Source organism: Protomyctophum bolini (genome assembly GCF_963924005.1).
Source record: "Protomyctophum bolini genome assembly, chromosome: 13".
Taxonomy (NCBI): Eukaryota; Metazoa; Chordata; class Actinopteri; order Myctophiformes; family Myctophidae; genus Protomyctophum; species Protomyctophum bolini.
Window position 1 is genome coordinate 11,783,179 of NC_137874.1, and position 21,692 is coordinate 11,804,870.

Genomic DNA, 21,692 nt, shown 5'->3' on the forward strand with positions numbered 1-21,692 from the left:
TCATGGTACACACAAACTAGTAGTCTCAGTCAATACCAATCTAATCCCATCGGCAAATAACGGGAAAACAGTCAACAGTCTGTCTTGAGACTCGAGTCAAACATGGATCAATTATGATGACTTCCTGTTCTGTTCTTTAACTATATAGAAATATCTATTTGTACGTCTCTAAATGTTTTGATGAATTGAACATGGTGGACCCTCTTAAACAAGTGTAATGCTTAATTGGGTCGTCCACTCACAGTTAACAGTCTTTGTATTGAGTTTGTGCTTGAAATGTACTGTATTAAGTCTGCAAACTGTTAATAAATATTTCAATCAATCAGTCAAGACAGACTGTTGACTCACAGGGGGGGGGTCACTGTTTTCCCGTTATTTGCCGGTGAGATTCTCAGATTGCACACAAATAAACCTCCAAACAGACAGACGGGTCGGGGTCGGGGACAGCAGGGGAAATGCACTTGTCATGGCACAGTACAATTATTATTATTTAATTGTTTTTTTTTATCTATCTATGCCGACGTGCCGTGGTTATAGTATCGCGTTGCCAGACGGTTGCCTCTCGCAATTTCTTGAAATGCTTTATAGCATTCGGAGATTGTGGAATAGTTGTCTGGCTACGCCGGAGAGATGCCGTGGTAACCATGGTAACGAGAGCATGATTTTTACATCACTTCCGTCGCGGCTCAGACAGACAGGATGCCAGCAGGAAGAACTTGGGGTTGGATAATGTTGATGATGATGCACAGCCCACAACTCGATTGAATGAAAACTGACGAGAGAAACTCCATTTATAGATCACCTTTTTTTCCTAAAGAATTAATGGGAGTTTGCCTACCATTGCTTTTCTTAGGTTAACTCTCCGAGGTGAGAATCCGACCAGCAGGCTGTAACGTGTGGCTGGCTATGCCAGTTTATCCTAGCCTCAGTGTGTTAGCCTTCTCCTGCTACAAATAACAGCATGCCAGACGCGTGTCTGTTCGTTCCTGTCATTAGGCAACAGTTCTTTGTCTTTGGCCAAAGTCAACTTTTCTGTTTTTATCTGGGTGAGACTGAGGGCTGGACAATGTGTCCAACTTGATTTGTATAGGACACATTCAATAGGGAGCTGTAACTGCTATTGTATCAGTGTGGTTTGATTTCAGTGTATGAAGGGATAGCAAACTTGCATAACAAGGTCTATTGAATTTCGTAATTAACAGTGCTTAGGGGGAGGGGGGCTGACAGTGTTGAGGTATATCGAATATTAATGTTTTGGTCTATGGACGGAGTATTGTTGTAACACATTTACCCAGCTATGTTTTGTTGTTAAAGCTTGGCTTGCATGACCCATACCGTGTGTGTGTGTGTGTGTGTGTGTGTGTGTGTGTGTGTGTGTGTGGTTGTGTGTGTGTGGTTGTGTTTGCGATCTTCCAGTTGCTTGTGAGGGCGTGTGTGTGGTTGTCAGCCCTATGATTGCGGGCACATAACCAGAAGTGCGGCCGAGGGTTGTGTGTATGTGTGCGTGAGTGGAGCGGGTGTGATTCACAGGCTTCCAACAGCCATGTCTGTATCAGTGATCATTAAGTGGGGCGGACAGGAGTATTCCATCAGTTCTCTGTCAGAGGAGGACACCATCATGGACCTGAAGCAGTCCATTAAGACCCTGACTGGAGTGCTGCCCGAGAGACAGAAGCTACTGGGACTAAAGGTCAAAGGTGAGAGGTCACCTGACCCCCCCACCCCGGCCGCCAGAACAGTGGATTTATGCCGTCGATGTGATTAATGTTGCGTGACATCCTCCGGTCCACTCGGAATGATGCATTTTCAATAACCCAATTTGTTAACTGTGAGAGGGATGTTTATCCTCTCAGGATGTTGCAAGTGGGCCCCCAACTAATCTGACTACTTAGCACCGTAGTGGTCAGATGGGTGGGCAGCGAATATAACACCCGGGAATTGAACCTGGCTGTGAGGCTGAGAGCCACTCTGCTACACTCACCCCCCTTTTGACGTCCTCCCACGGGGAAACCCGATCCGGATCATGGCACCATTGTAACATCCGGGAATCGTACCCAGGTGTCCCACGTGCAAAGCAAACATCTTAACCACTAAGCCAAATATCCTTATGACTCGGGTGGAGATATTAGACTTTGAGACCATCAGGCTGAGACTGTAAGCCACTCTGCTACACAAATACTGCCAAGATTCTTAAGTGGGCCCTGTTCCAGAAATGGTTGCGATTATCCTGGTCCACATCTGTACTCTCGTAAACCCATGTCGTTTGTTCCTAGCCTCAACCCACCAGCCTGGCTCATATAGCCTTTCTATACTGCACTTCTGTTCATTGAGATCTATGGCAGCATGGATTACAACACTCAATATGTCCTTTTTCCACATTTTATTTACCTCTGACGAGCAGACAACGTACGTGTACGTTGTCTGCTCGTCAGAGGTAAATAAAACAACGCAGGAAAAGGACATACTGTATCTTTAGTGCTGGCATTTTCTTCGTTCGAGTGTTGCAGGTTGTCTGCCTTGGCAGTACTCTTCTCTTCTCGGCATGCATTACAAGAAAATATTCCACGTCTGTCATTATGTTTTATATATACACATTCTACATTGTGTCCTTTCTCAGGAAAGCCAGCAGAGGATGAGGTGAAGTTGGGCTCCCTGAAGCTGAAGCCCAACACCAAGATCATGATGATGGGAACCAGAGAGGAGAGCCTGGTAGGTGTCTGGACTGGAGTACACCGTGGCTGCATTGACCACATAATATCACTTCATTGGTTCCCTGGCCTACACCAGTGATTGTCGGCCTTTTATTTTAATTCAATGCACAGACACACATTCGATCCTTAGACAATTTAAGCATTTAGCAGACACTCTTAATCCAGAGCGATTTACAGTAAGCAAGAACACATGGTAATACATCAAAGTCACCAAAGATCACAAGCATTATGCAAGCAAGCTAAGAACATCTGTCTAAGAGTATCTGTAGTACAATGAAACTATTAGTATACACTATAGAGTGCTATTTCTACATAATATCTAAATTACATAGTAGTTTAGCCTATGCATACGCCTGTAAGGTCGTTGAGGCTAGTGCAAGTGCTACGGCAAGTGCGGCGGGCTACGATGGAGTCTGAAGAGGTGAGTTTTCAGACTACGGCGGAAGATTGAGAGTGCAGTTTTGCAATGCAGTTCATTCCATAGTTTTGGAGCCAGAAGGGAGGAGAATCTGGGCGTGTGGAATGTTGTCCCGGCCGTTTTAGTGAAGGTTCTGCCAGACTTGGTGTTCATTTGTTTAACACTGAGAATGTGTAAATGTTTTATAATTTGAATTGTATAATATTTCTGTTATTGAATTTGAATGTATTTAGCACATAGCACATGTGTAAGCACATTGTATGAAATGGTCTTTGGATCAATTATACCCGGACTTGGAGCATGGTCGTGGAGCATGGTGACTGGTGAGGGGTAGTGATGTAATTGTGCAGTATTGTGTTTTGTCTTGTGAAGGAAGATGTTTTAGCCCCACCGCCAGAGAACGATGACGTGGTGAATGACTTTGATATCGAAGAGGAGGTCATCGAAGTGGAGAACAGGTTAGACGTGTGTGTGTGTGTGTGTGTGTGTGTGCACGGTTACATGACACAGGACCAAGTGTACTGTACTCATTTCTGTGTTAAATCTGCAGTCCAGCACTTATTTTAATGGATATAATGTTATGTTAACAAATCTGCTTGGTAGACTATGTTAAGAAATATATACTCACCTGCAGTGGTCGAAGCCGAGGTGGTCTCTTATACTAGACCCTGGTGTCGGGTAGGACACCTAGTGGTTGACAAGTAGTATTGCCTGAAGCTCATTAGTGCAATGTGTACCCACCAAGCCCCCGTAAGGCTATCCTCGACCCATTGAGTTATAATTGTACTTCCGGCAGTCTTCCGGGTGCTTCAAAACGCCACTGAGCAACTTCTATTTAAATGAATAGCGGGCGGGGGGTGGGGAGGGGCCTAACGCTCCGGTTCGTTCTCTATCCTTTTATTACTCTATGGAGTGTACAAAATATACTGTAAGTGTCCTTACGTGTCTTCAGAGAGGAGAACCTGGCGAAAATCGCCCGCAGAGTGAAGGACTACAAGGTGGAGGAGATGAACCCACCCAGAGAGGGCAAGAGTCTTCTGGTACTGGATGTGGACTACACACTGTTTGGTGAGTTCCACTGACTGAACGCTCTGAGTTGCTGGAGAAGTGACAGTGATTGCCTAGTGCCTACCCTGCTTCCCACCCTTGAACACGGGCAATTCGCCTTTAGACAATTCTCCCACTTGGACACTTTCCAGCCGGCTCATTCATTCAAATGTAAATATCATGGATTCTACACATTAAATACTGGTACATTTTTGGAACCAGACCTTCAGCATCTCTTCCAAATCCGTCAACAAGGCCTGCCGTATGCACTGGAAAAATATGTGCGTGACATTTCTTTTTGAACCCATTTAGACGATTCTATAAATGCCTTGTTTTCTGAAAAATCTATGCTTCTATGTCAGTGGTTCTCAACCTTTTCCATGTCAAGGACCCCCAATTGATCTGTATTTAGCCGACCCCCATCAGAAGCAAAGATTTGAGTTAAAAACGGAAATAATATATATTCAAAGATTTGCGCCACATTTTCACGATTTTTCAAAAATAGCAGACCTACAAGCTCGTAGCGTGGCACTCGGTGCCGCGCTACGAGCCAATAGTTTTCATATAGGAAAACTATTGGTGCTGGTGGAGAGGTTTGTCTAACCCATGTTATGCTTAGCTGTGATTGGACGCTAGCAGTTTGGGGAGTGGCTTAGCTATAGGTCAATTGTTTGTCTCCACAGTGGTGGGCAGGAACTTTGCCTGCCCACCCGAGCGCCAGTGTTGATTCCATCATTTTTTTATCACTTGCTGACAGCTCAGTATTGGGTGAGCACTCGTGACCCCCTTGACATTACAGGCTTTTTTTTGCTGGCTTACAGTAGGTGTTACATTACAGTCTCTTACAGTAGGATCTTGATGTTTCCACTTAGCACGTACCAGTGCCAGGAGCGTACTCTGCCAAAGACACGTCTCTGTTGGCTCAGCAGTCACTAATGCAACCTCGGGTTCTAGGATTTTATTTATCTATGTGTGTGTGTTTATCTTGGGCTGCAACTTTCAATACTTTTTGTTAGCGAGTATCCTCCTATTGGTTTCTATTTTAATTTATACATTTTTTGGTAACCTTTTCTAACCTAGCAAGAAATCAATTAGCCACTTAACACTTAATGCAAGCAGGCTGGCTACTAGAGCCTCAGGCTATGAGGTTTTGACACCATCTAAATGTCTCAATAGAAGAGCAGGGAGACAAATCAATTATTCATTATTATTATTAATCAATGTATTGAATGGTGGATTAAATGGATTATTTTGATGAATTGTTGCACCCCTACTCAGATCACAAGTCATGTGCAGAGACAGGCCAGGAGCTGATGAGACCGTTTCTCCATGAGTTTCTCACCTCGGCCTATGAGGACTATGACATCGTCATCTGGTGTATGTATTCTCTCCTGTCCTAAATGTATTTTTAAAAGAAAATACCTATTTCTCTTTGCTCACTATGGCTAAATCATCCGTTCTATCATCTGGATATTCTTCATGCAGTCTTTAAAAGTTCAGTTCAGGAACACTTGGATGGTTATACTCCCATTACTTCCTCTCCTTTAGCTGCCACAAGTATGAAGTGGATTGATGCCAAAATGAAGGTATGGTTTTGACTTCTGTTACTTGACTGATAATGTGTTTTTTTTCATGATTACATAACGTGAAACCTAAAATCATGACTTTCTGACTGCTTTCAATTAATTTTGCAGCTGTACATACCTTCTGTAATCTACTGAAGTGTTTATTCAATGTTGCCATTAGGAGGCAGTGTTTGTCAGTTATACTTGTTATACGGGTGGGGTGCATCTCAAATGTCTGTCTGTGTGTGTGTACCAGGAGCTGGGAGTGACAGACAACCCTAACTACAAGATCACGTTCATGCTGGACAGTGCGGCCATGATCACTGTACACACTCCAAAGAGAGGGGTCGTGGAGGTTAGTACAGAGTAGTACACACATGCACAGCACACAGTCATTGTGTCGATCTTCAGATGGAGAGAATAAGAACAAGTGTATATAATATATAACCAGCCACAAACTAGTTACGAAGGTGTGTGTGTGTGTGTGTGTGTGTGTGTGTGTGTGTGTGTGTGTGCGCTACTTGTGAAGGCCAAATGTCACCACAAGTATGCGAGAAATGGACATTGTGCTGGTCCTCACAAGAGAAATGAGTTATCCTTACAATTAGGAAAGTATTCAGGTATAGGCTTGGTGTTTAAGGGCTTGGGGCACCACTTTAAGGACTTGGTTGTGCGTAGCATCCTCTTGCACAGCGCTTCAAGTTACCACTTACAAGTATGAGTTATACTTAGTCGTGCGCTTGGTGTCGCAGCGATATTTCCAGCTTTAGAGTTGGGGATGAGAACGGCATAAATACATTTGTCTACCATAAAATCACCATCCCCGAAACGTTGATGGTATAGCTAACTTGTGTGTGTGTGTGTCCAGGTGAAACCCTTGGGGGTGATCTGGGGTAAGTACGGGGAGTTCTACAGCAGGAAGAACACCATCATGTTTGACGACATCGGACGCAACTTCCTCATGAACCCACAGAACGGCTTGAAGGTGCGTTACCACTGCTTAAACTAGATGCTCTCAAACATTTCCATGTCAAGGATGTGTCCTTGTTTATCGTGTGTGTGTGTGTGTCAGATCCGTCCGTTTATGAAGGCTCATATGAACAGAGAGAAGGACAGGGAGTTGTATAAACTGGCCCAGTACCTCAAAGAGATCGCCAAGCTGGACGACTTCATTGGTCTCAACCACAAACACTGGGAGAGGTGCGTACACACACACACACAATGGAGTTAATTTAAAATCACCCTGTAATATGAAGAAATACTTTTGGGTGAACATCGGAACGATTCAGTCATAATGAACTATCGAGTAACGTGTGTGTGTGTGTGTGTGTGTGTGTGTGTGTGTGTGTGTGTGTGTGTGTGTGTGTGTGTGTGTGTGTGTGTGTGTGTGTGTGTGTGTGTGTGTGTGTGTGTGTGTGTGTGTGTGTGTGTGTGTGTGTGTGTAGGTTCTTGTCTAAGAAGCATCATCATTAAAGGAGGTACTCTCTGACCCACTCCAACCTGAACAGGGAGCAGTGCTGGACACTACAGCCCCCACCGCCCAGTCCACACACACACTCACTCACTCACACACACACACACACACACACTGACCTTCTCAGCCTTATCACTGCAACCCGGACACGTAGGGAGTCATCTTACGGTGTTCTGTTATCACTAAACACAAACTACCCCCAAACACGCTGCGTCTCACCGCTGACATGGGCTTGTTTATATACCTGCATGTTCTGTCTTCTCTCTGTAAACGTACACTCAAACCCCAACCAGGTATTTCACACCACTACTGTATGTTAAACTGTGTTTTATTATTTGTAAATGATAGCGTTTTAACTTACAGAGTGCCACTTGAGCGCAATTTCACAGCATCAGGACAGTAGTAGATGGCATACTAAATTGATACTTGAATCAGTTGGCCAAACATTTTGGCTCTGTCCGCCTTCTCTCTCATTTTCCTTCAGCTGCAAACTCCACCCGATTGGCACTCGGAGCACATCGAAACCAACACAGATATCGGATTTGGTGCGACTGTGGACCGACATGGTGTTGTCGGACAAACTCTTCCTGTGGAGTTGTAGAGGAAGTGTGCATGTGTGCATGCATGCACAGACAAAGACAATAGCAGATCTACAAGCTCACAACGCACCACCAGCGCGCAACCAAGTATCAATTAAGCAATACAGGTCTTTGTGTAGCTTGCTCAAAAGACTAGGTTTGGAGCAGTTAATTCTGTTTACTAAGACTAAAAGAATAAGGTTTTTGATATTTAGTCGACTAAGACTAAACAATTTCAGAAGACTAAATAGGACTAAGACTAAATTATGTGTTATTCAAAAGACTAAATCTAAATCTGCTGAAAAAATGAACACTTGGGAGAGGTGCGCCGTAGTACTGCTGAAGACTCCAGATGAGGGATGTGAACGCCTCAAATGACTTCACTGAACAGAAGTAGGAAAGGTTACTTATTTACACAGAAGAGATCTTCAGGGTAAACGTCTTACTTCAGTGTAAATGAGGTCAGGGCAAAAGTATATTTTTCTCAGCAGTGACATTTTTGTGTCTGTTGAGTTCCTCCTTCTTTTCAGTGAATGATTTGCAATGGTCTCAAACTACCACGAGCACCAGACGTTCAAGTTCAAGTTGGCAAAAAAGGCATCTAAATAATCATACATTATGCAATGTTCTGTCGAATGCATTCTGATTCCTGTTGTTACGTTTCCGCGTGTGGGTTGTAGTTAAGTATACATACAGTAAACCTGTTTACAATACAGGGTTGGGCGCATGTACTGTATGTGGAAGGGCACAAAGGAGTTTCCATTTGAGTGTGTATTACAGTGTGAAACACGTCGTTGCGACACCGGTGCGACGGCACATGCTGGAAATTGCCGATCTACAAGCTCACAACGCATTGCATTGCGATATGTTGAGAGCTTGACGAAGAGCTATTTCCGGTGCGCAAAACAAAGTAAACTGTAAACAAAGGAATCGGGCTTAATCGGCTGGATGTTTCCGACAGCTGACACATAACCAAACAAACAGAATATCTCCATTTGTTTTTGAAGCAGCAGTTTGCTAACCTGGTGTGTGTTCTTTTGGAGTTACAACGGTACCTAACTGTGGGGGTTGGGAGGGTTGATGTTGAATATGAGGAGCAGCCATTCGGTGGCATCATCGTGACTTGGCCATATGGGGGTTCCAACAGTCATGCAATGTTTCTGTTCATGTTGCTATCTTTTAGTATGGGGAAATATTCTGAAATTGTTTCTGTACATTTCATTTCATTATGACACCCAGGTTTATTTCGCTTTTGCATTTGAAGTGTTGGAAATTTAAAATTGGTTAACTCAAGGAGGGGAATGGGGAGCCACCACTTCTGTACAAACAAAACCACTTTTAATGAAGAACCGTTGTCAAATACCTTCAGCATACACTGTGTCATTGGCCAGATGCTCAGAATGGTAACACAGGACATGACGGGGAAGTCAAATGTTGAAAACGTATTATTATTATTATAAGGTCTCCTGGGCTTTCAACACCCATATATTTCTAATGAAGCATTCTGTGTTGTTTTTTTTTAAAGTATATTATCATGCCCCAATTCACATTTTCCAACATCCTGGCTGTAAATATGAAAATAAAACCCTTTTTGTAGTAAATCCTCGTGTTTCATTTATCGGAATAACTTCTTGTGTCTATTGAGTATGAGCTACAGACTACTGTAAACTAAAGGGCACACATGAACCCTAGCATGTGTTTTCTGGGCATGTCATAACAGACATCCTATATTAACCTCTACGCCTCTCTTAATTACTACAACTCTGTACATCACCCGTGTTCTTAAAAAGTGGTACCACCAGTATGCTACTTCTCCACCATTCATTATCTTCTCCCCTTAGATCTGCTATTTTTGAAAAATAGTGAAAATGTGGCTTTGAATATATATTCTTTCAGAGCTAAAGTTTATAACTCAAATCTTTGCTTCTGGGGAGGTCCCTGGAACAACATATTTTCAGATGGGGGGTCGGTGGCCAGTTACATGTAACTTTTGGGGTCATTGACATGAAATAGTTTGAGAACCACTGATTTCTTTTCAGAAAACTGTCATGATGTAGAAGCCTTTCTTTTTAGAATCGTCCTTGGGTCTAAATGGGTTAATCATCTTAATAATCTTAAGCATCTCAATTACGTTTTGTAGTAGCTAACCTGGACAAAATGTGAAGTTACTAAAAGCAACAATTTATTGAGGGGGGACCATGGTGAACCTAACGTGCTTGCTGCCTGTCTCACTCTCAAATCTGACATCTCTGCATCAGGTAAAAAGTGAAACTAAAACCGACTGATGGCAGCCAGGACATTATAAATAATAATTATCATAGTGGGATTATCATTAATTGTCAAATGTTCGTCTTGAAGGGCCACTTGGCCCGCCCCCCCAGGGCCCCCACATACCGGTAAGCCCTTATTGCCCACACTGGGGCCCTGGAAAGAAAATCCTGCCCTATATCCAAGGCCCTGGGCCATGGATATTGGGAAGGATTTTTTTTTATTATTATTCTTTTTCTTTTTAGGGAAAGGGCACTTTGAGGCAAAAGGGCAGGGGCTCAAGCCCCCTAGCCTAGCCCCCCCTCTGCACGTGCCTGATGACATCAGTTTATACAGGGGTATAAGTATACTGTATACAGTATACTCATTGAGTGCAAGGGTTAATGAACTGTAATATATACAGTATGAATGTGATTAAACCAGGCAGATTTGGAATAAATTATTTTATTTAACGAATACAAATATTATGCAAAAGTAACAGCTAATATTGTCATAGGAGTCAGGACCTATTGAGAAACGGATCCATATAAATAAATACTGTACATTAGAAAGGAAAATCAACATGGATTTCTCTTCATTGTGACGTGACGCATCCATCGTGTCTGTGTTTCTTCATGCTAAAGACAAAATGGAACAGAACAGGTCGAGATATTGGTTACCTCGAAAATATTACGTTATAGTCTTTAATAATTATATTTGATAAATATTTCCTAAATAAAATCATCTGTAGAGAAATAATGTTCACCTAAATAACAGTGTGAGAGTGTGAGACGGAGGGTGACTGATTAAAGCAGTCACACCTGGCCTGAGTCAAACTAGAACTGGACTCAGAGCTGGGTGTGGCTGCGCACCTGTTGTGCATGGACTTGATCAAGGCACAACAGGTTAAATCAGTCTCCTCCCCAAACACTCACCAGATAGTCTCTGCCCGGACAGTGGAGAGCCATCTGCTCTCCTGTGTATTATTTAATATTGTTGTGAATTATTCCATGAACTGAGAGGAATAAACCAGTCTATTTAAGAACAACTGCCTGTGTCGTGTCCTTCCATGCCCTGGGTTGTGACCCACTCTGTCACACTGAGTAATTACTTTTTTTTTTTAAACACTAAGGCAACAAACTCACTCAATACTACAGCGTCTCCAGTCACTCCATGGTCCGTCTGTGACCTGCTCCTTTGCCCGCACACAGAAGACATACTTCTTAGCTTTGACACTGACCGGGAATGTGGTGTTTACAGTTATCTCAGGCTTCACACAGCACACACAGGGAAAGAAAGAGAAACAGTGATAAAAATGTTTGTGAATTATAACGGATCCAACAGAATACTCAACAGAATTCACAAAAGATGTATATCATATTTTAAGTAAAGGTCTAGTGTTTGTCAGTCAGTGGGCGGAGACCCAAATAGCAGATCTACAAGCTCTACGAGAGTTGTAAGCATGGATTAAAGTTCTCAGTCGCCTCGACTCATTCCAGTCATTTGGATTCTGGAGATGGCAGCATTTCTAGCTTATTTGTAACCCATTTAGACGATTCTACAAATGCCTTCTAAATCCTGACAGTTTTCTGAAAAACCTATGTTTCTATGTCAGTCGTCCTCAAACATTTTCATGTCAAGGACCCCCAAAAATATATGTAATTGGCCTCCACCCCCCCATCTGAAAATATGTTGTTCCAGGGGTTTGAAAAACGTTCGCCCTGAAAGAAAATATATTCAAAGATTTGCACCACATTTTCACGATTTAAAAGAAATAGCAGACCTACAATGCTTAACCCATTTTGGGCGGGAACCCCTTTTGGTGTAAGCATTATGTTATGCTTTAGCTATTGAAAAATAGCGCGCTACGAGCTTGTATAGGTCTGCTATTTTTGAAAAATCGAAGAAAACTGTCAGGATGTATAAGGCATTTTTAGAATCTGATCTCAGGTCAGAATGGGTTTAGCATTTAAAGCAAACAAGCAAAAGTAGCCTATTCTACAATGCTACTTTGGGGGGTGGGTCACGGCGGCGGGGAGAGAAGTAATTTCTCTTTTGGTTCTCGAGCTAAAAAATAAAATAAAAAAACGTTTGGGATAAGCACGGCAGGGCCTATAATAATAATATAAATACCGTGTTGTTGTTCATGGGGTTGGAATGACAGTCTCCGTGGTGCACCAACTTGACCTGGAACTTCAGCCTGAAGTATGAGCAGGGCCTCTCCCAGGAGGCTGGGTAGTCCCAGTGGAACACGCCACCACCAGCCTCCACGCGCAGCCGGTCCACCCGCTCTGGTCTCACTGTGTGTGAGCAACAGAAGCAGAAGCATGAAGGCCATCAGGTATACTGTATATATAAGCACATATAGGTTCTCATAGTGGTCCTCGAGGGAGTTCCATGGGGAGTTCCCCCAGTAAAACTGCTTGATGTAGCATCAAAGCGGTTTAACCCATTCTGATCTGAGATCAGGTTCTAAAAATGTCTTCTACATCCTGACAGTTTTCTGAAAAAGCTATGTTTCTGTGTCAGTCAAAAATAGCAGACCTACAAGCTCGTAGCGCGCCACTCGGTGGCACGCTATGACACAGTGCACAGTGGTGATATCATGCAGTGGTTCCCAAACCTTTTCATGTCAAGGACCCCCAAATTGACACTAATTAGCCCGCGGACCCCCATTTGAAGAGATATGCCACGGACCCCCATAAGAGAAGATTTCAAGGACCCCCATTAGGCTACGGACCCCTATTTAATGGCATTTCTAGACTGAGACCCCAATTTATATTGTAAAATCAATCTTAATTTAACTCGGAGAGTGTACAAATGGAACCAAATGGACCCGGGTCCATTTGGTTCAATTTGTACACTCTCAGAGTTACAGACCCATAAGGGTCCATTTGGTTCCTAACTATCATTTAGCTTCGGACCCCCTGGCAACTCCTGATATAATGGCCACTTTGGGAACCATTGATATAATGGCTGGTCGTTTACTGAAAAGATACTGGGAAACGGGAGGAGCTTGAATTTGCCTTTTTCAAAACTCTCTCTCTCTGGGGCGCCCGCTGGCCAAGCGGTGCAGGCACATGCCACATATAGGCTTTGGCCTGACAGCCGTATAGGCGTGTTCGAGTCCCTTTCATGTGTTTCCCCTTCTCTCTCTGCTCTCTCCCTCTTTCCTGTCTCTCTTCACTTGATACTATCAATAAAGGCAGAAAAGCCAAAAACAAATCTCTCCCCATCACAAACACTGTCTCTCTCGCACGCACACGCACACACAGTGTCCTATACCTATGTCTTTGAGGTAGAAGGTGGCGGTGTATCCCTCCAGTCTGAAGGCATTGCGCATGTAGACTGTGACGGAGATGCGGTGTTTGTCCTCCTCGTAGGGACAGTTGGGCCGCAGATTGCATCGCATGCCTGAGCCGTCAGAGTCCTGCTCACAGCTTATCACCTTCGAATCTCTGGCAAAAAAGAAAAATCATATAAGACTGACTAGTGGACCCGTGAGCGCACGATACACACACACACACACACACACACACACACACACACACACGTACACACTGTATTTTTCCATGGCTGAGGAGAATGATGAAAGGAACGTGAGGGTGAAAAACGGATGTATCTGATGCATACGGAAGATGACCAGTCAGCTAAACTAGGCCACCAAACAGTTACTGCGTGTGGTTTTACGCTCAGCTGAGCAGATGCTGGGATTTTATAAGGTCTTCAAACAATTATGAATGTTTGGGTAATAATGTGTACATGTATGTACAATAATATGTGTGTGTGTGTGTGTGTGTGTGTGTGTGTGTGTGTGTGTGTGTGTGTGTGTGTGTGTGTGTGTGTGTGTGTGTGCGTGTGCGTGTGTGTGTACTTACTGTTCTGCCTTCACTAGCAGTACAGCGGCCTCAGAGCGTTCTGCTGTCCTCTTCCAGGAGCAGTGGAACGAGCCGTTGTAGTTGTGACCTGAACACCGGATGTACCCTGGAGAGACACGCGCACGCGCACACACACACACACACACACACACACACACACACACACACACACACACACACGTATACACACATATATATATCAAACCTTCAAACGCACTAGCTTTGTGTTGATACTTTGACCTGTATATTACATAGGTTTATTGCGATGTATAACCATAGAACTTATACATACAGTATGACTAGGCTTTAAAAAACGAATTCAAATTTATTTATTTTAACGCTTGTTCTGTTCTTGTATTCCTCAAGGTGTGCTATCGCTGTGTCGTGTCAATCTGTTCTCTGATTCCAGCTTTGTCATCTCCCGGTGCTTGTAAAAGTCACAAATTACTGGTGTTATACTGTGCTGTTTTCACCCTTTTCCAACCTTATTTTTTGGTGGAAATCTAATAAATGAAAGCCTCGACGGTCTTCGAGAATCTAGTCTAGACTTGAACTGGACTTGACTTGGCTTTGTACTTGGACTGCCTCTCTTGTAGATTGGCTTTTTTTTTTTTGGCAAATGTTGTCTCCAGAATATGCCTGCTGGGGTTCAAGTGGAACCAAAGCCCTCACCTCCATGTCCGTGGTGAGGGTGCTGTGGCTTCTGCAGGATAACAGAGCTGTTGTCAGGGTCCAGTTGAACCAGAACCAGGGTGTGGTTGAGGTAGTGTCCGGCCGGGCTGTGACAGGAGTAGTTGCCCCCGATCATCTCCTCCACCATGACCGTCACGCCGTTCCCCTCTAGACCGGGGCTGGCCTCGTCTAAAGGGCAATAATAAGTACATGCGTTGTCGTATTAAGAATGCATTTGACATTTTAGCGCTTTCAAGAAGGAACAGTCACACATTTTGCCATTTTTACTTACAAACAGAATTTTAATTTATTAGTAAAGGTTAATATAAATGTTAAATAGCACAATAATCCCATATTACCTTTAGTAAACAGAAAATGCAATTTCAGCTCAAGGTACCAATTTCATCCAATCAAGAGCGAGAACTCACACATGATACAGACAAAAGTCAAATTGGAAGTCATGAAACAAAAACATGTGCAGACAACACTGGAACTGCAACACAAGCATGTCCAGCTCATCTTTACTAATGAGCTGGACAGACCCGTTACTTAAAACAATAAAATAGAAATCACTTCATGTTAAATGACTTTACTGTATAGTAAGTTTAGTAGCCGTAATAGCAATCACATCATTGTCCTACCATCTCTCTTCCAGGACACATTGTCATCGTTGGAGGCCTCGAGACACGTTAGACGAACGTAGAACGGTGGAACTTCTTCGTGGGGCACCCTTACAACCAGGACTACACACACGCACGCACACACGCACACACACACACACACACACACACACACACACACACACACACACACACACACACACACACACACACACACACACACACACACACACACATGAGTTGACAATTCACACAGCATGAGAAGACAGGTGGTGCAAGCAGAGAGACAGACAGACAGACACACAGACAGACAGACACACACACACACACACACACACACACACACACACACACACACACACACACACACACACACACACACACACACACACACACACACACACGCACACACAGGTAAAGAGTGACAGAGAGATAACTATCATTACTCTTACCATGATCCATTAGAAGGTCGATGTTCTCTGTGTTGCTGTTGGAACCAGAGCAATGCCGTAAAGCCGTCAGCAGCATCATGAAGACCAAGGCTGTCATCTGGAGAGAGTGCACATAAAGTTAAAGAATACATCTGCTATATCATACTGTTATCTCCATAACAAGTCAATTCAATTCAATGGGTGAATAACACACAAAAAAAAAGAGATATATATCAAAGTAAGTGAAGCCAAGCAGAGATTCTGATATTTACCTTGATTGGTTTGAGTTGTGATCAGGTATTGTGTCTGTGACATCTGTGACTAGCATGCACATACAGAGTAGTATTTATATGGTACAATTGCAGAAGAATAGAAATTCCCGGCAGACTTGGTATAGTACACAAGAGGAACTGTCGGGCCAGTGATATTTATTTACGTGTGCTTACGTGTGTGTGCTTTAAAGCGCTTGTAGGTGTGTTTTAATGATTTACTACTGGGGATAACAGAGGGAAATCCTAGTTCTAGAGGTCAGTGTATATGTTATTGTCTGTGTGTGTGTGTGTGTGTGTGTGTGTGTGTGTGTGTGTGTGTGTGTGTGTGTGTGTGTGTGTGTGTGTGTGTGTGTGTGTGTGTGTGTGTGTGTGCGCACGTGCGTGCGTGCGTGCGTGCGTGCGTGCGTGCGTGCGTGCGTGCGTGCGTGCGTGTTTCGTTACCTAGTAAGACCGCAGGACCGGGGGTTGATGATGTATAAGATGTCTCTTACGTGCTGAGTTGAAAGCGACTCTGAAGGAAGTTGTTTGACCTCACAATACAATACAATACAATACAATACAATACAATACAATACAATACAATACAGCCCACCAGTGGGACGAGGCCCATTGGTGGGCCAGGATGATAATATATGTGGGGCCTTGTGGGCCCCCAAATAACTGGCAAAAGTTATTATATTATAATAATAATAATAATAATAATGAATTTTATTTATAATGCACTTTTCATTCACAGGGAATCTCAGAGTGCTACAAGGTTTATATGGAATTGTATTTCTTTAAAACCTTGAAAAGTGAGTTTTCATTGTACGTGTACACAGTGTACTACCATGTGTGTGTGTATGTATGTACACGTGTGGCCATTGGTAATCATTTGTTTAGCATGACTCAAGAGGAAGTGTTAGATCTATTTCCTTTTTTTCTTCATTTCTTGTGTGTGTGTGTGTGTGTGTGTGTGTGTGTGTGTGTGTGTGTGTGTGTGTGTGTGTGTGTATAGGCTACGTAAACGTATGTCTGTGACTGTGAGGGGAAGTCAGGACAAAGGAAGCCGACACACAATCCTGTGGAAGAAGGAACTGGGAAGTCTACAAAGGATTAATACGAAATACGCATGACATTCGGGGACTGCGTGGGAGTTGCGTGAAACTGAACAGGTAGTGCACACTGATGTTTGTTTTAACCTACACCATGTTACACCATAACCTTCATGATGCTTCTTCTAGGACTTTCCAATTTGACCAGTGACCTTTGCTTTGACAGCAACTGTTTTACTTTCTCCAAGCTGTATTACTTACTGTATATCACACTGAATCTTCAAAGAAATGTCATATTTCTTTAGAAACTGTTTTGTGTCACTGTCTAGTGTCTATATATATATATAATATGGTACTGTCATTATGTGTGCAGTTTGATCAGTTGTTGGAAAAGGAACCCAAACGACCTTTAAAGACTAAATTATATTTTCTCATACCACTGTGTAACTCACAGAACATGGTTATTATACTCAATAAGGTTTCACGAATAAATATATATCAGGCAGCAGGCAACTACGTCTATAAGTGGTTCTGAACTGATTTTAGGTTATGTTTTTTGGGGGGACCGCAATTTACCTACCTGAAAAAGCTGTTTCTATGTCAGTCGTTCTTCGATATTTAAAAAATAGCAGACCGACAAGCTCGTAGCGCGGTTTGAAAAGCGTGACCCATCAGGAGACTATATGGACAATCTCCCAGGTTTCGTTGCTAAAACTGGATCAAAACAGTTAAAGAGTTACAAATAAAATAAATAAACTGCATTGCAGACCCAATTCAAACTCTTAAGGTCCTTCATATTGGGGCAGTGCATGATAGAATTGGTTTTCCAAAGCTGTAGGTGTAGGTCTGTTAGCTACTGTTCTCGCCACTTTCTAGCAAATACTTTAAGGTTTTTATGCATCATATGAGCACAATATGCATCTGTGAGAGGGAGGATGACTGATTTAAGCAGTCACACCTGGCCTGAGTCAAACTAGAACTGGACTCAGAGCTGGGTGTGGCTGCGCACCTGTTGTGCATGGACTTGATCAAGGCACAACAGGTTAAATCAGTCATCCTCCCTCTCACAGCATCATATTGTCCTCTGGACGAAGTAGCAGAGGGGCATTTATGATTTAAAACCAGCTGCTTCAGCACTGCCTCACCCCTCCCTGACCCTGTACTGGCCTGCACACATTTGTGTGTTTTGTTTCACTTTCAGAGGGAATAAAGCAGCAGACTAGACAGGTAGAATGACAGAAATGTAGGCTGAAAGACGAGAGGAGCGGACGGCACACATAGACAGCCAGACAGGTTGGCCTTCAGACAAGATTTCCAATTGGATATTCCAATATAACTGATTCAGGGCTTTTTGCTTGCCTTTACTTGGTAGACGGGTAGAATATGCGTTTCTGTTCTTTGCACATCTCTATTGGTGTTTTGGCGATATACAGGCGAATGAGGCGATATACATTATTATTTGCTCCGAGCTACAGCAGACGTGACACGGTTGAGCTGTCAAGCAGGGACGTGCACACATAGACTTCAAAGGGGGCTTGAGCCCCTGCCCTTTTACCCGTCTGTAAAACAACTGCCCTTTCCAGACGACGAACGCAGCATTTACTATGGTGAAAGAAATGCAAAATGCCACTCCTTTCCATGCCATTCCGGAAGGCAGCATTCAGGAGAATTGCTTTTTCCCCGAAGTATCCTTGAAACTTGAAACGCAGTTTCAAGTTCCAAAGTAACACTCTCTGCACGTCCCTGCTGTCAAGGCCTGTCCTGGCAGTGACAGAGCTTCTGACAGAGCCAGAGCTTCTGCGATGACGACGCCAAAAGAGAAACCTGTTCCTTGACAGCTACTTCTCCAAAACGTGAATCAGGAAACGGGTAAGGTCAAGGTCAAATTCGGTTATGCTTTAAGAAGTCCTTCTTTCTCTGTGTGTGTGTGTGTGTGTGTGTGTGTGTGTGTGTGTGTGTGTGTGTGTGTGTGTGTGTGTGTGTGTGTGTGTGTGTGTGTGGGGGGGGGGTGTGTGTGTGTATGTGTGTGCGTACATCCATACAAAGGAGACACGTAGGCGTGTGTACAAGTTGGATAGGATTGCTGGCCTGGAAGACTTGGCTGTAGTTTACTACGTGGTGGAGACCAGGGGGTGGAGTGTGAGGTGCTGCTAAACCCAGGACTGTAGGCTACTAAGTGGTGGAGACCAGGGGGTGGAGTGTGAGGTGCTGTTAAACCCAGGACTGTAGGCTACTAAGTGGTGGAGACCAGGGGGTGGAGTGTGAGGTGCTGTTAAACCCAGGACTGTAGGCTACTAAGTGGTGGAGACCAGGGGGTGGAGTGTGAGGTGCTGCTAAACCCAGGACTGTAGGCTACTAAGTGGTGGAGACCAGGGGGTGGAGTGTGAGGTGCTGTTAAACCCAGGACCGAAGCTAGCACAAAACAGCGTTACTGCCGGGAGAGGAAATGAAGATGTTCAGAAAGATTCTGAGTCGTCTTCCCTTGCCCTTTTCTAATAATGACATTTCTCTTTTTCTCTCTGGTTAATTTTCCTTATTCCAAACATACTGTAGCCTACCAAAGGCCAAACGTATACCACAGTGTATGCGTGAACAGAAATGTCCCTTTCATTCGGATATCGGTAATCACTTAGTGCAGGGGTTTTCAACTGATTGTGACCCAGGGACCACCACCTTGACTAAGAATCAACCTGGGGACCACTTTTGTGTTGTAATGGGATATGGGCTAAGATTAGTGCTTTCGTAAAACACTTGCTATGGAATACTGTTTCTCAAACGATGTTCCACGGACTTAACTGATACAGTACAGTACTGACACATGTGGCCCTACTGTATATCTTGGGCGTGCCTTAACCTTTATCCTATTTTGCCACATTTTACTATATTGAAAAATATTTTAAAATAGTACAACTAGCTGATCTACAACCACACACTATGATCTTGTAGATCGGCTATTTTAACTATTTTAATGATAGTAATATATATTATATATATACATATTGTAAAAAATGTCAAATACGTGCAAGATATAGCACATGATGACATGATTCTATGGGCACATTTCCTAATCAGGCAAGCTTCACCACTTCACCCTTCTTGAGATTCTATTTCCCTTTTCTGTGGAATTTCTTAACCTCAGACTTCCCAGTAATTCTGACAACATTGACACACTTCCACGGAACAAGTGCACAGACGGATTAGTTCACTGTTCCGTGGCTACATTACTAAATGCATGGTCAGGGACCACACGCAATACCTTCACGGACCACCAGTGGTCCACGGACCACCTGTTGAAAACCCCTGACTTAGTGTATATGACTGTGCTAATACATATACGCCTTGTTTGTGTATGTGAGATAAGAAGTCTGTCTACATAATTATTGGTGCTGCTGTGTTATGTTTTAAGTCCCCATTGGCAGGTGTTACGGCCAGCCGTATTGTATTTAGATTAGTGTATATATTTGACCTTGTGTATTTGATTTCTGTATGGCTTGCTTTGTGTTATTATCCCTGTTTCTGAGGTGGAGAGTTGGTGAGAAGTGGAGACTGTGGTGATTGATTGCCAAAGTCACCGACTATACCGACACCTGTGATGAATTGAGAGATTTGTGTGGATTGGAATTGATCCCTGTCTCCATTTTGGCTTCAATATTGCTCATACTACTGATTGGCCGTGGCCCCCAGCTGGACTCTTTAAAAGCCTCAATTTGAGTTCAGTGTTGGAAGAGCACTTTCAGCTTCGGCATCAGTAAAATCACATCCTCTGTTCTGTGTCCTCCTCTGTGACCCAAACTAACCATTTTGATTAACTCGTGCCTTTGGAATATTATTTCAAAGGCACCGTGAGGTAGTGTTTCTTGAGTTTGTATTTTCTGAGTTTTTGTGATTATTTCTACATTTTGTTGTAATACATATATATATTCAGTTTTAAATCCTTTGTCCTGTTCGTTTATGTTGCAACCTTTACACCCCTAGAACTAAGGGTCATAACGGCAGGGCTTTAACCACTTTGAACCCTGCATCTGTATTTTGTTTGGCAACATTTCAAAATGTATTCAGTAAAAAAAAGGTTATGGATTGCAGTTTTAATTATTGGTACTTTTATTTACCTTTAGCTTTTGAGGCTCTAAGCATGGCAATGCCAATCAGTTCAAATTCAATGTTCTGGTTGGGTGTAAGGAGCAGCATGGCCTCAAGAGGGCGCCAGTGGGGCTTTTAGGCTCTTTAGGCCAGTGTTTCCCAAACGTTTTCATCTCAAGGACCCCTAAAATGATACTCGTTAGCCTGCGGACCCCCATTTGAGAATATATGCCAGGGACCCCCATAAGAGGAGATTTTTCACGGCTCTAGCAGTGATTCTCAACCTGTTTAATTTCAAGGACCCCCAGTTTGACATGCATTAGTCTACAGACCCCCTTTTAATGTAATTTCTCATCTCAATGAGTTAATTTAACTCTGAGTGTACAAATGGAACGGTTCCATTTGTACACTCTTGAGTTACACAGACCCATAAGGGTCCATTTGGTTCCTAATTAGCTGAGGACCCCCTGGAACTCTCTCAAGGACCCCTGGAGGTCCCCGGACACCACTTTAGGAACCACTGCTTTAGGCTGTGTAGGAAATCAGTCCCTATACTCACTATATACATAGTGCACTAATATGACTATAGTAGTGATTACGCAATTTTGTTGTGGTGTCTGAACGTATTGTGATGATGTGATCATCATTTATACCCCATATAGTGG

General features: G+C 43.3%; 2 protein-coding genes across 2 annotated transcripts; one reads left to right on the plus strand and one right to left on the minus strand.

Annotated features, from left to right (window-relative positions):
* The first annotated feature begins 720 nt into the window (after positions 1–720).
* ublcp1 (ubiquitin-like domain containing CTD phosphatase 1) lies at positions 721–9,394 on the plus strand. Its single transcript, XM_080780056.1, has 11 exons — positions 721–867; positions 1,417–1,697; positions 2,618–2,709; positions 3,502–3,587; positions 4,082–4,197; positions 5,455–5,553; positions 5,725–5,762; positions 5,998–6,096; positions 6,610–6,726; positions 6,814–6,941; positions 7,187–9,394. The coding sequence occupies exons 2-11, from the start codon at positions 1,544–1,546 to the stop codon at positions 7,212–7,214; spliced, it is 957 nt and encodes a 318-aa protein (XP_080636182.1). The 5' UTR covers positions 721–867; positions 1,417–1,543; the 3' UTR covers positions 7,215–9,394.
* Positions 9,395–10,562: 1,168 nt separating this feature from the next.
* On the minus strand, positions 10,563–15,950 carry LOC308326556 (interleukin-12 subunit beta-like). Its single transcript, XM_080779493.1, has 9 exons — positions 15,914–15,950; positions 15,663–15,759; positions 15,232–15,333; positions 14,591–14,779; positions 13,919–14,024; positions 13,326–13,498; positions 12,174–12,340; positions 11,186–11,310; positions 10,563–10,678 (listed from the first exon to the last, which is right to left on the minus strand). Exons 2-9 carry the CDS (start codon positions 15,757–15,759, stop codon positions 10,636–10,638), a joined length of 1,002 nt encoding a protein of 333 aa, XP_080635619.1. The 5' UTR covers positions 15,914–15,950; the 3' UTR covers positions 10,563–10,635.
* Positions 15,951–21,692: the final 5,742 nt, after the last annotated feature.

What these genes read in the sequence shown, in the direction of transcription:
- ublcp1 (XM_080780056.1), top strand. Translation starts at nt 1,544, where the DNA reads ATGTCTGTATCAGTGATCATTAAGTGGGGCGGACAGGAGTATTCCATC. An exon ending in CTATGACATCGTCATCTGGT is followed by an intron (nt 5,554 to 5,724) that starts GTATGTATTCTC and finishes CCTCTCCTTTAG; the next exon opens with CTGCCACAAGTATGAAGTGG. An exon ending in AACCACAAACACTGGGAGAG is followed by an intron (nt 6,942 to 7,186) that starts GTGCGTACACAC and finishes GTGTGTGTGTAG; the next exon opens with GTTCTTGTCTAAGAAGCATC.
- LOC308326556 (XM_080779493.1), bottom strand. Translation starts at nt 15,759, where the DNA reads ATGACAGCCTTGGTCTTCATGATGCTGCTGACGGCTTTACGGCATTGC. An exon ending in CGACCTTCTAATGGATCATG is followed by an intron (nt 15,334 to 15,662) that starts GTAAGAGTAATG and finishes GCGTGTGTGTAG; the next exon opens with TCCTGGTTGTAAGGGTGCCC. An exon ending in CCCTCACCACGGACATGGAG is followed by an intron (nt 14,025 to 14,590) that starts GTGAGGGCTTTG and finishes GTGTCTCTCCAG; the next exon opens with GGTACATCCGGTGTTCAGGT.